The following is a 13,719-nucleotide window of genomic DNA, read 5'->3' as shown; positions in this document are numbered from 1 at the left end:
AGTAAAAACAAAAAAATGTAAATAAAATCTCATGAAAATCGAAAACCCACGCGCCGCTGCAAAACACCTCAACTTATAAGGCGAGAACTTCAAGATCGAGCAAATGTCTTTAGGATTGTCTGCAACACGGATGCGCACACATACACACGCGCGTGTTTGGTTGTATTTGGATTTCTTGCACAACACGCGCAACCGTGAACTCAAGCATGCCTTGTGTACTCAACTGGCGCTCAGGTGAGCGACGCTCAATCACGCACCACCTGAGCGCGCTCAGCGTCACCAATTTCGCCGCTTCGCCGGCATGATCGTATTTGTTTTTGTTTGGTGATGTGATCTTCGAATTGTGCCCACTCTCCAATGCTAAGGTTGTTTTCTAAAACTATTTGCACTTCTTTGCTGTATAAACTAAAGCGGAGGTATCTTCCTTAGTTTATTGCCGCAGCAAAGCCGGCGTTGCTGTCGATCGCGGCGAATACTACAGCTGCTCTGGCGTGTGTATGTTTTGTTGCCTTCCTACCTGCTTTGGACCTTCGCGCCTTCATATTTGATTACCTGTATTTTCGATACGTGTGTTTGAGTGTGTGTTGGTGAGTATCTGTGTGAGTTGGTCTGAATTCGCCTCGTTTCTGGTATTGTTGGCGAACGAACCGAACTTTTGGAATGATTTCCAACTTCAGTTGAGAGTAAAACGTTTTGTCGCGCAGAGGCCGAAACGCACGCGGACGGTGTTTTGATAAATTTTCTGCTGAAGAAAAATAAAAAATAAAAAATTGGAAAAAAGTTTTAAATTACAAAAAAATTGAGTGAAGTGCATTGTGTTTGGCGGGTTGTTAGTGTTGTTGTTACAAACTCGAATTCGTGTGTTGGCGGGTGTGCGTTTTCAAGCTGTGAAGTCAGTTAAATTTTGTAAATGTCCGAGAAGTCGAAGCAGTGTGATTTGTGACGAGTTTTTTACGCCTTTCAAAACTGAAATTATTGAGCGCAACGAGTTATCTCGTATGTAAAATACTAAGAAAATTAAAAAAAGACGTAACTAATTGGAACGCGCATTATTTGTTGCAAAAATTAATTTGCAAAACAAACAAAAGATACGCAATCGGCGGCGGCACAGAGCCACATACAAACAGCTCAAATAAACCGAATTGAAAAAGAAGAAGCGCCGCGGTAGAGGGTGCCTGTGTGTGTGTACATAGTGAATGCGCCAACCACTGCCCAGCTAAACGAGCACACAGCAACTTCGCGCGGAGTCACTTGGCTGCTCGTGAAACTCGTTTAGAGCGCAACAAAAGTTTGCAAAAAGCCAGAAACGCCGCGCCAGTGCGACACTGACGACGTACGAACGAAAAGCGAACTTTCGCACCGCGCATTGCTGCCGCAGCCACTTGCAATCAAACATAACCAGCGACAAATGTGCACACGAAGCTCGCGCAGTGTGTAGTGTAGTTAACTGCMAACGCGCCGCGCACGCGCAAATCGAGTAACCAAATATTCGCCTTCCTGTTGGCAAATGTGTGTGTGTTCACATAAATAAGTGCTCTACTAATTACGAAGTGCAATATAAATTTGAAATTCGTGAAACAAGAATTTTTTTTTGGTGCCAAAAAGCTGCAAATTAAACGAGAAGCCAAAATACTGAAACAACTTCAACTTCAACGTCGTTAACGCTTCGCGCTGGACTACGCGTCTCTGTAGAATGCCGTTGCAGTGTCAGCGCTCCTGCTGTCGTAGTCGTTGTTGTTGTTGTTGAGCATAAAATGCAATTACTTACGCTGGAGAGATTGACGCCACTGCTGCTGCTGTTGCTGCACTTCTCCGGCTGCGTCGTCGAGACGGCGCTAGCGGCGCGCAATCCCCGACAGGGTGGTGGCGGTGGCGGTAAAAATGGCCGGGCGGAACGCTATCGCGGCTCACAGCAAGCGGCGCGCAAGCGTCACAACAGCATGGGCGGCAATGGTGTGGGTGGCGTTAACGGCGCAGCGGCGCTTGCGCAAAACCATGAGAACAATCATACGGAGTTTGTGAAGGGAAAAAGTAAGTTTGCTCAAGCACCAAAAAAAAAAAAAAAAATACATGTAATTCCAAAAACAGAAGATGAAGTGAAACAAATCATTACACATTTCATTATTTATTGCTTTTATGCGTTTCGCGCTGACACCTCGTTTCAGTTTGTGGAAAAGATTTCACTTGTCAAGGCATAAATAAGTAAAGCCAATTTATGTGTTGTCAAGCGCAAATCAATATTATTTCGCCTTGCGCTCCGGTGGCTTCTGTCATTAAATACACACATACGCGCACAACTGCGCGATTCACATGAACTGTCTACTGGCTGTCTGACTGCTGGTATGCTTGCAAGAAGTCAGCCCCAATACCTTTTCCAAAGCAAATGCTTACATATTTACACACAGCTTTCGTGCAATTCGCTATAGGCAAATGCAAAATCAATACAACCATCAATATCCACTTATAGCTATACACATATACACTGACACAAGTGTGCGCTTGCGCGGCGCTTAATTGGTATGCAAGCGCTGGTGTCCATAGTTCACTCCGTTTCGTACGTGCAACGCATACTGACGTCACCTAATGCTTGTTGCGGCTCACACATTTTAATATGTGAACCGTACCATAAATGGGGTCTTCTATTTTTACGTGCCTTCTTTTTTACTGCTTTTTAATTTTTATTTTTGGTTAACTGATTTTTGTGTGTTTTGCAATCTTCTCTGCTGCGGTATGCGGCACTGTCTGGCGCTCATTTGGAGTTTTCGCGCCAACAAATGCAATTAATCTTGCCTGTTCTAAATGTGCATAGCTACTAGAACGGCAGTTCAGTAATAGCGAAATGTATAGCTACAACAATAGCAAAGTGGCTCATATGCATATGGGGAATTTCGCCGCTTTTGTGGAACTTTACGCACGCAAGCAACTCATATATCTTACTCAGCTGCATTGTAGGTGTTGGATGGTGTTATTATTGTCTTTAGAAGGAGCTCAAACGCTTCCATATGCATTTGTGTTCATATATAGTAAATAATGTGTGAATATGTATATTCTATGTATATGCAAAATAAGAAAACACATTCAGAAATAAACAAGTTTTTCCATAAAGTATGTGCTTTTGATGGATCAGTTGATGGATCAATTTCTTCACAGATTGCATTATTGTCTTAGGTAATATGTAGTAATATATTAAAATTCATGAAGATATCTTCTAAAAAAAAAAAAATTCCAATACAAGAATTTGATTTTAAAAGCTCAGTTTGTATGGCAGCTGTATGTTATAATAGTCCGATTCCGACAAATGAGCAGCTCCTTGGAGTGAGAAAGATGTTTGCAAAATTTCAGATCGATATCTCAACAATTGGGAGACTTCTTCGCATATGTACAGACAGTATCGACTCAGCTCCTCTTGATGAAATATCTAATAGGATCTCCATCGTTCCATCTGAGTGTTGAAAACTTTGTTACAAACATAATATTCTCTGTTCTGGGCATAAGAAGTCTTCCCTTGCATTTCTTTATCTTATCAGCATCATGCCGCAGTTCGGCAGCTAGCGACTCGCTGACTGTCACTGGCTGTCGCTACCTCTATTGTACGGCTGCTCGCCATCGCTGCTTAATATTTTTTTTATTTTTTATTTCAAACACTGTATTTGTATTGTTTAACGGTGTGCATTTTGTTTACATTTTGTTGTAGTATCTTATTTGCTTGCATTTATTAGGGTTCAGTTTGTGGGGCAGATTCGAACGCTGCCACAGCCATTTTCGGCTATAGTAAATTTTGTATGCTCCAGTAGAATATGTATGTGTGCTTGTGGAGACTCGGATATACAAACGAAAATAGTCAGCGCTATGTGCACAATACTTACTAAGCGCGATAAGTGCAAGCAGTTAATACCCTTTACTAATAATCACCCGCAACTTAAGCGCTGTATAGCTATGTAGGTGTGTGTGTGACACTTTGATTGCTCTTCACCACCTGTGGCCGTAGTGAACATTTTTATTGTGTTTTTATTTATTTATGATTTTATGCTCAAAATTCGTGCCGCAATGCTGTAGTGCTTATTTACTTTGCCACAAACTTGCATGTAACTGTACAAATAATGACATTTATGTTAAAAATAGCGCAAGTAATTAATTAAATTTCTTTGTTTACTTTTTTTTTATAAATTTTAATACAGTAGTCAATATTTTAAAGCTTTATTTGGTAATGTGTGAAGTTGAAATTTAGGTTAATCGATTTGGGGTCTCAAGGCAACTCAAAAGTATGGGTACAATTGGTTGTTGTTTTTTGTAAACATTAAAAATATTATTTAAAAGCACTGTATTTTAGGATACACTTTCAAGTAGGACAATGAAAGTAACAATAGTTTGTAGTACAATTATTATTTAAATTTATTTAAATGAAATTGAACATTTTTGGGGTTTAAAAATTTATTTATATAAAAATTACATAAAAATATCCTTCAGATGAATTCTGAAGGCTCACAAATCTACACTTGCCGTCATATGATCTCAATATAAATACGCCAAGTTCTCAAAATAAAATCCATGTGAACTGGAACTTTCCAGAATATAATACTGTATATATAAGTATGAGAAAGGGTGCCTAAAATGTCTACAGACACAAATCATAAACTAGCCTAACTGTCAGCGAACTTCGGGCCTTTTTCTAAACAAAAAATGTGAATTGTTAGATTCGAAACACACCAGTCTCATACTAGTTCATCACATTACCAAATTAACTCAGCTCGTCATACCGCTTCGTTATACAAGATATATGATATCGTCACTTAAAATGCAAAATTACATAACATCACTTTTCATAAGTTTACAGACAAAGGGAAACGATATAATTAAATCCACTCACATTGAAACAGAATTTTGATATAGGTTATGAAATGGTTATATATTGGTTACATCTTGGTTATATCTTACTTATATATTGGTTACATCTTGGTTATATCTGAGAGCAGAAGCTTGAAATTTTACGATATGACAAATAGAATATGATATAGTCGTAAACACTAAAAAAATCAATCGATATTTTTACATTGTATCATATTTGAGGTGACGACACACTCTGTCAGGTCTTTGACGTTTTCTTATAGGTGTTGCAAACTAAATTTCCACTATTTAGCTTATAAAATACCGAATCGTTGATGTAACTCTAAACTCTGTCTGAGTAAAATTTCTAAAAATTAATATAAAGCTGTTGACTTTCAGAGCAGTTCACTTTTTACAAGGAGATTCTGGTAGTTAACTGGTATGTTTCCTAACGGTGCGATGTTTCACTGCAGAGCTCCTGCAGTTCTTTATAAACACACACACAACATATACATGCAGATATATATTTACGTTTTCAACGCTGTCTGTTTGATCACTTTAATTTCGTATCATTTTTTAATAAATTCTGTATTTGCTCTGTGTTTTACTCTGAGCATGTGTCTGCTCTGTTGGCTGTGATGTCAAAAGTGGAACATTTAATTCGACAAAAACCAGTAAAAATCGGGGCTCTACATACACACAAACATGTACATTAACAAATAAATATGTGTGTATGTTATTATTGACTCAAGTGTTAACCGAAGAAAGTTAAATAAATATGAAGCAAAAACAAATACAATAAATATGAAAAACAAAAATAATAAAAATATATGAAGGTAGATATTTTACCTGGTCGCTGCTTGTAAACTGGATAAGCATCAGATTCGCCGCTTGAAATATTTATAACTGCATGTATGTATGACTTCTGCATGAGTGTTTGTATGTGTGTGGATGATTATGTGCGCCTTTCATATCTCATTGCTTGTTTATGAGCGCTGCTTTATGAGTGCATATCAAGCAAGTTGTCGAAAAATGCACACTTAATTCCAAAACACACACGGGGCACGCACACATGTATGCGCAAACATACACACATCTTTTGGTAGAATGCATTGAAGCCATGCCTGCCGACACACACACACACACACACTCGAGCACAAACAACTTGAAGTGCATTTCTGACATTTCTGTATTGCTGTAATATCAGCGGCATGCTCCGGCGTTGAGATTTATGTTCGTATGTAGAGTGTTTGCGCATGTGTTGGGGACGCGGGTGGAGTACATGGACGCGTTTTGCTGATAAAGCGTAAAATTTTTCCGATTACATCGCATTGTTTACACTTACTTATTAAAGTTTTGGAGTCATATTTTGTTTTGGCATAAGGCGGACTTAGTGGCTCGTAAATAAACTTGCAGGCGTAGCAAGCCTAAGCATATGAATATGTAGCAAAGCATAAGCTCACGCATGCAGTGCGCGGCTGTCAAACTTGTCATTGTATTTTGTACATAATTTAAGTATTTTTTAACTTTAGTGCCGTACTTTCCTGCATCGATTTTCGAGTTTTTGTTTTATATTTTAAATGCGCAATTATTCATACGCTGTCTGCGTATTGAGATTGAGCATTGGCACTTGAATAAGCGACTTGATTGTTGTGCCACCTAACTAAGTTAGTGTTATCAGTTTATCGCATCGTGCCACTTTCTGCAATTTTTCGAAAAATATTTCAAATAATATGTTCAATAAAAAATCATACATATATCACTGTTACATTGAGAACTAGGTCAGTTAAATAGACTTTAAAGCTTAGTCAGATTTCATTATTCATTTTTATGAAGATGAATCGGCGGTGATATAAAAGCATGTTGTGAAAGATTAAAATCAACAGACAACGCTTCACAGGTGCATTTCTTATGTTAAAGAAGTGTATAAGAATATATTTACCTTGATATTGATCGAGTGTTTGTATGACAGCTATATGCTATAGTAAGTCGATCTGAACAGTTTCCGCGGAGATTGTAGCTTTCCTTTGGGAAATACTTTATACCAAATTTTGCGAAGACAACTTTTCAAATGAAAAAATTGTTCTTAGAAGGAGTTTAATTTTTTCATCAGTTTGTATGACACTTATGTATATGCAATAGTGATCCGATCTGAATAAAATGTTTAAATATAAATATCATTGTACTCGGCTATAATTTATGTTTTTAGAAGATATATTGCCAAATTAAGTGATTTTCACAAGAGGAAATGATGATCAGTTTGTATGGGAGCTATATGGTAAAGTGATCTGATTTGAACAATTTGTTTGAATATTATATCATTGCCATGGAAAATATACTACGTCAAAATTTTTGAAGATATCTTGTCAAATAAAAAATCGATCGTTCAGTTTGTATGTCAGCTATATCTTATAACGGTCCGATATAGGTAATTTCGACAAATAAGTAGCTCCTTTAAGAGAAAATGACGTGTGCACAATTTCGGATCAGTAGCTCGCAATCATGTCAATAAAGATTGAGCTCACAAACTGAGATTATGTTTTGTCTATGGAATTTTGTAGGTCAGCAAGTGGTGTTCCATTTATGTACATACTCGTAAGTATATAGAGCTACAGGAGATGATTTTTGTATTATTGCTCACAGGTTTATACTATATATCTGATATACATAAACGATATTTTAATTTCACATATACATATGTACATATTTTAAAGTTCTCGCTATTTTGATTTCAATCCACATAAAACCAGACCTTTAAAAAGCTTAAAGAAAATGCAGTTGGAAGCACTCACTGAAATTCATACATATTCGCTAATGTGTCAAATTGTTTGCACTTTTCAATTCTATGGGGAAAAATATGATTTATTTTTTATTACCTACTTTTCTTTAATCCACAGTCATTGCTAAATTTAAGTAGTTCAAATTGAGAATTCCCAATAAATTCGTTATCTATGTACGCGATTAAGCGGTATCTTCACTGAGCAAATTCAAAAATATTATTGCTTTGAGGTGTTTGCAAGGAAGGAACTATCCATTACTCAGATACTGAGCGTCCTTTAGCATTCTATCACACACATACTCGCATACTATAAATTGTTATCAGCGCTATCTGCAATAAATATTCCGCAATTACCACGCCGATTTCGCGCTTCACTTATCAGAGACTTTATTACCATGGGGCAACAGGAGCTCAGTTTTGGCAGGCAGCTGCCAGCGAGGTATAAAACATATATGTATGTACACAGAAATATGTATATATAAGCACTTCTGTGCATATTTTCTAAACCAATTTGAAATTTTTTTTATTATTTTGTTGATTTAAGGGCAGCTCGCAGCCTGCTAGAAAAGTTGCTGAGTTGCTGAGTTGCTAATATGCTGCTAACGCCATTTCGCGCGCTCAAATATTAAAAATGTCAATATCAATATTAATATATTCAAATAACGCCAGTAATATATATGTACAAACATATATACATACATACATGTATATGCATATCTAAGGAAGCTCACATGGCGAGCGTTTAGGCAAATGCGCAATCAATAAAAATGTTTGTTAAACTTATTAAAGCGATTTTTTTTTCAATTAGCTTTGGCACTATTTTTTTTTTTTTGTTATTTTTTTTTTTTTGCTGTTTTTGCTATTTTCATATCAGTTTTTCATTTTTTTTTTAATATTTTTTGATATTTCTTTACGGTTTTATTTATATAATTTTTTTTACTTCGAGAATGTAAGCACTTGGCTGCTTGTGGTGTCGTCTTTTGATTTGTTGCTTGATTTTATCTTTGCGTTTGCGCACATTCAAAACTTTATTTTTTTATTTGCTTGGTTGCTTGCTTGATAGTTCACAGGAAATTTATTAAAGTTATGAGCACAGTTGTGCAAATAGTGAGACATTAAAATGGTTATGTGAGGGTAAGGGTAGGCTTAAAGGGGTTTAAAAATATGAGTTCAAGTAGGGGAATGGCTTACAGGCTTAGCGCTTACTTTCTATAAAATATATACATTTTTTAATTTATATTTCTTTTAGTTAGTTATAGTGTTAAGTTTAAATATCATATCCTTTTTTATTAATTTTTGAAAATATAAATAAATTATTTACGTAATCAAAAAGCTTTTTTATGGACTTCAAGTGAATTGTTACACTACCATTTTGCTTTAAAACAACTTGAAAGCTCTCAAATCTTAAAAAAAAAAGTTCAATACAAATGCAAGTACTGGAAATTTTGCTTTGTAGTGAATAGTCGTTTCACACTTAGATAAGAATTTTATTATTGTGGCACACCATGTAACCATTTGCATGGCCTTTAAGCATTTGTTTGCAGAAATTTCGATTTTTCCTTTTTAATAAGCTGTGCAAACATGCGTATGCAAACAAGCTACTGTGCATATTTTCTACGAAATTCACTTTTTTCAATTTTTCTTAATTTCATACTTTGTAACTCTTTTGCATTGAAAAATTTTTCTACGGTGGTTTCTTCTTATCTCAAGCGGATGTGTGTCTTATAAACGGAGGGAGAAATCGCATTTGAATATATCTATGTGTATGTAATACTTGATAATCAGCTTGTTTGCCGATATATCTTTGTCTAAAACTTTGTATGCAATATGCTGAAGGGTGCAAAGTAGCGCTGGACTATAGATTATAATTGGATTTTTTTGGAGAAAAACGTTATTTCTAAAGTATGCTTATGAAGCATAAACTGAAGAAGAAATGATAAATTTATATAAAAAGTTAGTCATAGATTTTAAATGGAAAATTTGAAATTTGTTTCCAAAATATGCTTATGCTTAATGCAAACTAAAGATAAGGCATACATTTATATAAAAAGTTAGGTTAGCTATGATTCAATTAATTTCAGTTGGACCAATTAAGGTAGAATATCTTGTGTTATACTATTGGAAGCCACAATAATTATAAAAACGAGTTTAAACTTAAAAAAAAAAAAATCAGAATAAAGCCGATACCACAACTCATCAATCAAACTAAAAATTAAGCTACTACACAAAAAAAAAAAATTAATAATTAGTATTAAAAAATTTATTTTTAGAAAATTTCTCTACATACTATAGTAGGAATCATTTAAATATATTAAAATATTTAACATATTTAACATTAAAAAACAGTTTCGAATAAATTTTTTTCTATTCTCGACTTCAGTAAAGCCTTGATTGATTAATAAAAGCAACCAAACTATACACAAACCAATGCAAATGCAGTTAAAATAACAAAAAATCGGTGAAATTCTCCTCGCTGCTCATTAAACCTTACACTAATTAATTATATAGATACCTAAAAGAGCAACACCCAAAGCAACACGCATGTTTGTACGCTGTAACTGTTCAGTATTAATTTCTGATCAAAATCAACAAGCAGAGTGCCGCAAGCGTCTCAACGCTTCAAAGATAATATTATAGCCAAAGCAGCTGTGTTGCTGGCAAATGCCAGGTGATGATGATGGTCTAACAACCGTACAACCCACTGACCACCAGATGAGCGGCTCATCAATATGCAACATGCTTGATTCAGGGCCAGATAATGAAAGTAGCCAACAATGCATACAAACGGACGACGAGATCTTTCGATACACACACACACATATATATGCAGACGCACCAGCGTTTAGTGGTTTTGTGAAAAACATGCATATTTAATAAGCAAATTGTGAAAAAATTATTATTAATCGCTTTAATGGGTAATATATAATGCGAGGCGGTGCGGTGGCGCAGCAAACAAATCACAGCGAAAACAAATAACCATAAAATAATATGAAAATGAAGTGTAGAATACAACAGAAACGCAAAAGTATTATATTTTAAGGGGATTTGAGGACAAAGCAAGCAGACATAAAAAGCAATAAGCCGTGCTCAAACGCTGGCGACGAATTAGTCAGTCGTTTTGGGGGATTTAGGCAGCGGCACGTAACTGGTTTTCGTTTTCAATTTTCATAAATAAGATTTTTGCTAATTGATGTGTTACGAGGAATGCGCAAATTTTGAAAAAAGTCGCATATAAATAATTAGTTATATGGTCAAAGCAGAAAAAATATTGTGATGAGAAATAATATTCTGCTAACTTAGCGCTAGAGCTTTGGTTTTGTTGTTTATTAAAGCAGAAAAAATATAAAATTAAATGTCTTTTTATTTTTTGGCGGCTTAGACATCAAATTTCAAACTCTTACAAAAATCTCTTACCTAACTTTTACTTAGAATCATCTTTTCTCAAAACTCGCTTCCACCTGACCTAAAATTGGCTTGAAAACTTCGACAGTTGCGCCATAAACAAAAAACCGAAATCGATATCCACGAGTAGTATTATCGCAGCATCTCTTGGCTGCTACTTGAACCACTTTATAACGCCCGCAGCAGTTCTATAAAAATTAAAAAAAAAAATCTTTAAAATTAAAGCAGTAAATTCCGAGAATTACCCGCCAACAAAAAGTAATCAAGAAAGCAAAGCGAAGCGTAGCGTAGAAAGAAATCAAAGCAATAAACCAAAAATTAGAAACTTTACGAATGAAAATCGAGTCATTATCTCCGCTCAACGATCTCGGCGACGGCAATAATGAGACATTTCAGAAAAGGTCAAAAGCAGGAAAAAAAAAATATAAAAATATATGTAAAAGAGTTGGTTTAATAAATAAATTTTAATTTAAGTTTTTTTTTCTGCTTAAATATTCATGCCGCCAGGTGTGCAATCCTGTAAAAGAGTTCGTTAGCATATACAAAATTCTTTTAGCTACTTTCATAATTAATTCGCTCGTTCTGTTCGTGCTTTTCGAATTCAGTAACTAGTTTTCTTGATTCATCTTAGAATTCTAAGCTAAGCCTACGCTAAACGCAAGCGTGTGTGTGTGTGTGTGAAGGCCCAATATAGCATCAGCCAGTAGTCGCCAGCTAACAGCTAACAGCCAACATCTAGCATCTAACAAAAACGAATGTGCACGAAAATCTCCACACACACGCGCTTAAGCTTTTACACAACTAGAAGTCGCTGACTGCTACAACAGCTACAACACAGATCTAAACTCGAATGCTTTTTCGCTATTTTTATTGACCATTTCTCGAGCCACTTGGCGAACTTAGCTTTGGCGTCGCCGTCGGCGTCAATGTTGGCGCAGCGCAGCGTCCACATTCCATTCCAGCGATTTTCCTCTGTTCAACTTTTTCTACTTTACCGTTTAATTTGTTTTCTATTTTTTTTCTCAGCCATTTTCCAGCTAACAGTTTGACTTTTGGCCGCTGTGAGCCAACTATTTTGGGTGCAGAAGTCAGCGTTGCTGTGTGCAGTGTTACTTTCAGGTTTCTTCCACTTCTTCAAAGCGTCCGTGTGAGTGTGTGTGTGTGTTGTGATTGCTTCAACAGCCTCAAACAGGTAACTCACACAGCTGCAGCGGCAATGGAGACGCAGGCTCTCGGCCGCTTGCCGCTTGGCGATGCTGCAACATAACGTAATTCCATGGAATTCCGAAGCCAGCAGCAAATGGCAAGAAAAATCATAAAGAACGAACAGTGTAGTGAAGGAGTGGTGAAGTAACGTGCCTGCATGTATGAGTACCAGCACATATTTAGTTCTATATATACACAAATACAAACATATAGTGGCATTTGAGTAGCGTTTGTAACAAAAGGTGTAGAACTGAGGCTTGCCTTGACTGCTTGACTTTCTAACCAATAAACGAAAAACGAATACAAAAACAAAAACAAAACGAAAATAAAGTCAAATTGCAACACACGGTCAAGCTGCGACAAGAAATTCGAGTTGGGGGAAATTTTGAAGAGAAGACCTGAGAAAATGTTACAAAAATAGAAATGTGTGTTGAGGAAAATGCAATGCAGAGCGCCGAAAACAGCATATAAAGAGGGTTAGAAACAATAGCAAACATCGAGAGAGAGAGAGAGAGAGTGGGCCTAGAGTAGCGCTGCTAAGAAGTTAAATAGTTTCCAGTAACACTTGAACAGAGAGGTGTAACGAAATTATTGCTGAGCGTTACCTGATGCACAGCAACAGCTCACAAGCACACACATGCGCTCTGTATAATAGACAAGTTTGTAGTTGGCTGTATTTGTAGGGAGATTTAAAAAACTTAGCACTTAGCTCAATGCATTCTAACTCTTACCTATGATTTAATAACAACAACTATTTGTTGTTTGTCTAAAGCAACCAAAACCTCACTAATGCAGAGCGCAACTCAAAGAGCTCTAACCGTCGAGAGCGCATTTCAGCTGTTTTGGGTTGACGTTGCTTGCAGTTAAAACTCATAATAACAACATGACTTACATGTTATTTGTTGCAACAAAATCGGTGAATATAACAAAAAAAGCAGCTTACAACAGGTTTTCCTTGGCACACGCACACACTCACATAACTGCTTGCAAGTTGAAAATGCACATAGATAAGCACACACACATTGACAAGTCAGTGACTGCATCAGATTTATGCGAGCACCGTGAGTGCAACGCGCAGTGTTTTGCGTCTCGAAATTTTCGTTTGCTGGCGCTCTCTTAGCTAACACTTAGGCATGAATATGTTTGTTATTGACATTTCTGTGTGTGTTAGTCGACTTTTTTGTGTTTGTTTTCATTTTTTTGCTAATATTTTCGCAAATTTTGTTTTTGCCGCTGTCTACTTGCATTTGAAAGAGTTCAAGAGGTCATTGTTGAGAAGGTAGAAGTTGGAAGAATAGCTTGGAAATATTTTATATCACGAGATGATGATAATTCCGTTCAGGTGGAGTTTTTACTTGCTAAATTCTATTAAATATTTTTAATGTGCTTTTATAAAATATAATTTGTATACCGTTTATGTACCATTTTTGGTGCTACCTGTTGCTGAAGCTGTATTATTATAAAAAAGTTTTAATTTGTTTTTTTTTTAATAAAAATTCATTATCGGA

The 13,719-nt window shown here is 36.0% G+C and overlaps 1 protein-coding gene across 1 annotated transcript in view; it reads left to right on the top strand.

Moving 5' to 3' along the window:
• The first annotated feature begins 696 nt into the window (after positions 1 to 696).
• The window catches only part of LOC108967688 (epidermal growth factor receptor), a 37,726-nt gene continuing 24,703 nt past the window's right edge, over positions 697 to 13,719 (top strand). The window contains exon 1 of the mRNA XM_018931269.1: positions 697 to 2,031. Coding sequence (XP_018786814.1) covers positions 1,755 to 2,031 — 277 coding nt within the window. The 5' untranslated portion in view covers positions 697 to 1,754. The remainder of the gene's footprint in view (positions 2,032 to 13,719) is intronic.

The sequence above is a fragment of the Bactrocera latifrons genome, unplaced genomic scaffold (assembly GCF_001853355.1).
Source record: "Bactrocera latifrons isolate USDA-ARS-PBARC rearing strain unplaced genomic scaffold, ASM185335v1 scaffold_195, whole genome shotgun sequence".
NCBI lineage: Eukaryota > Metazoa > Arthropoda > Insecta > Diptera > Tephritidae > Bactrocera > Bactrocera latifrons.
The sequence above is the reverse complement of the archived record's forward strand: the minus strand, read 5'-3'. Positions and strand labels throughout refer to the sequence as shown.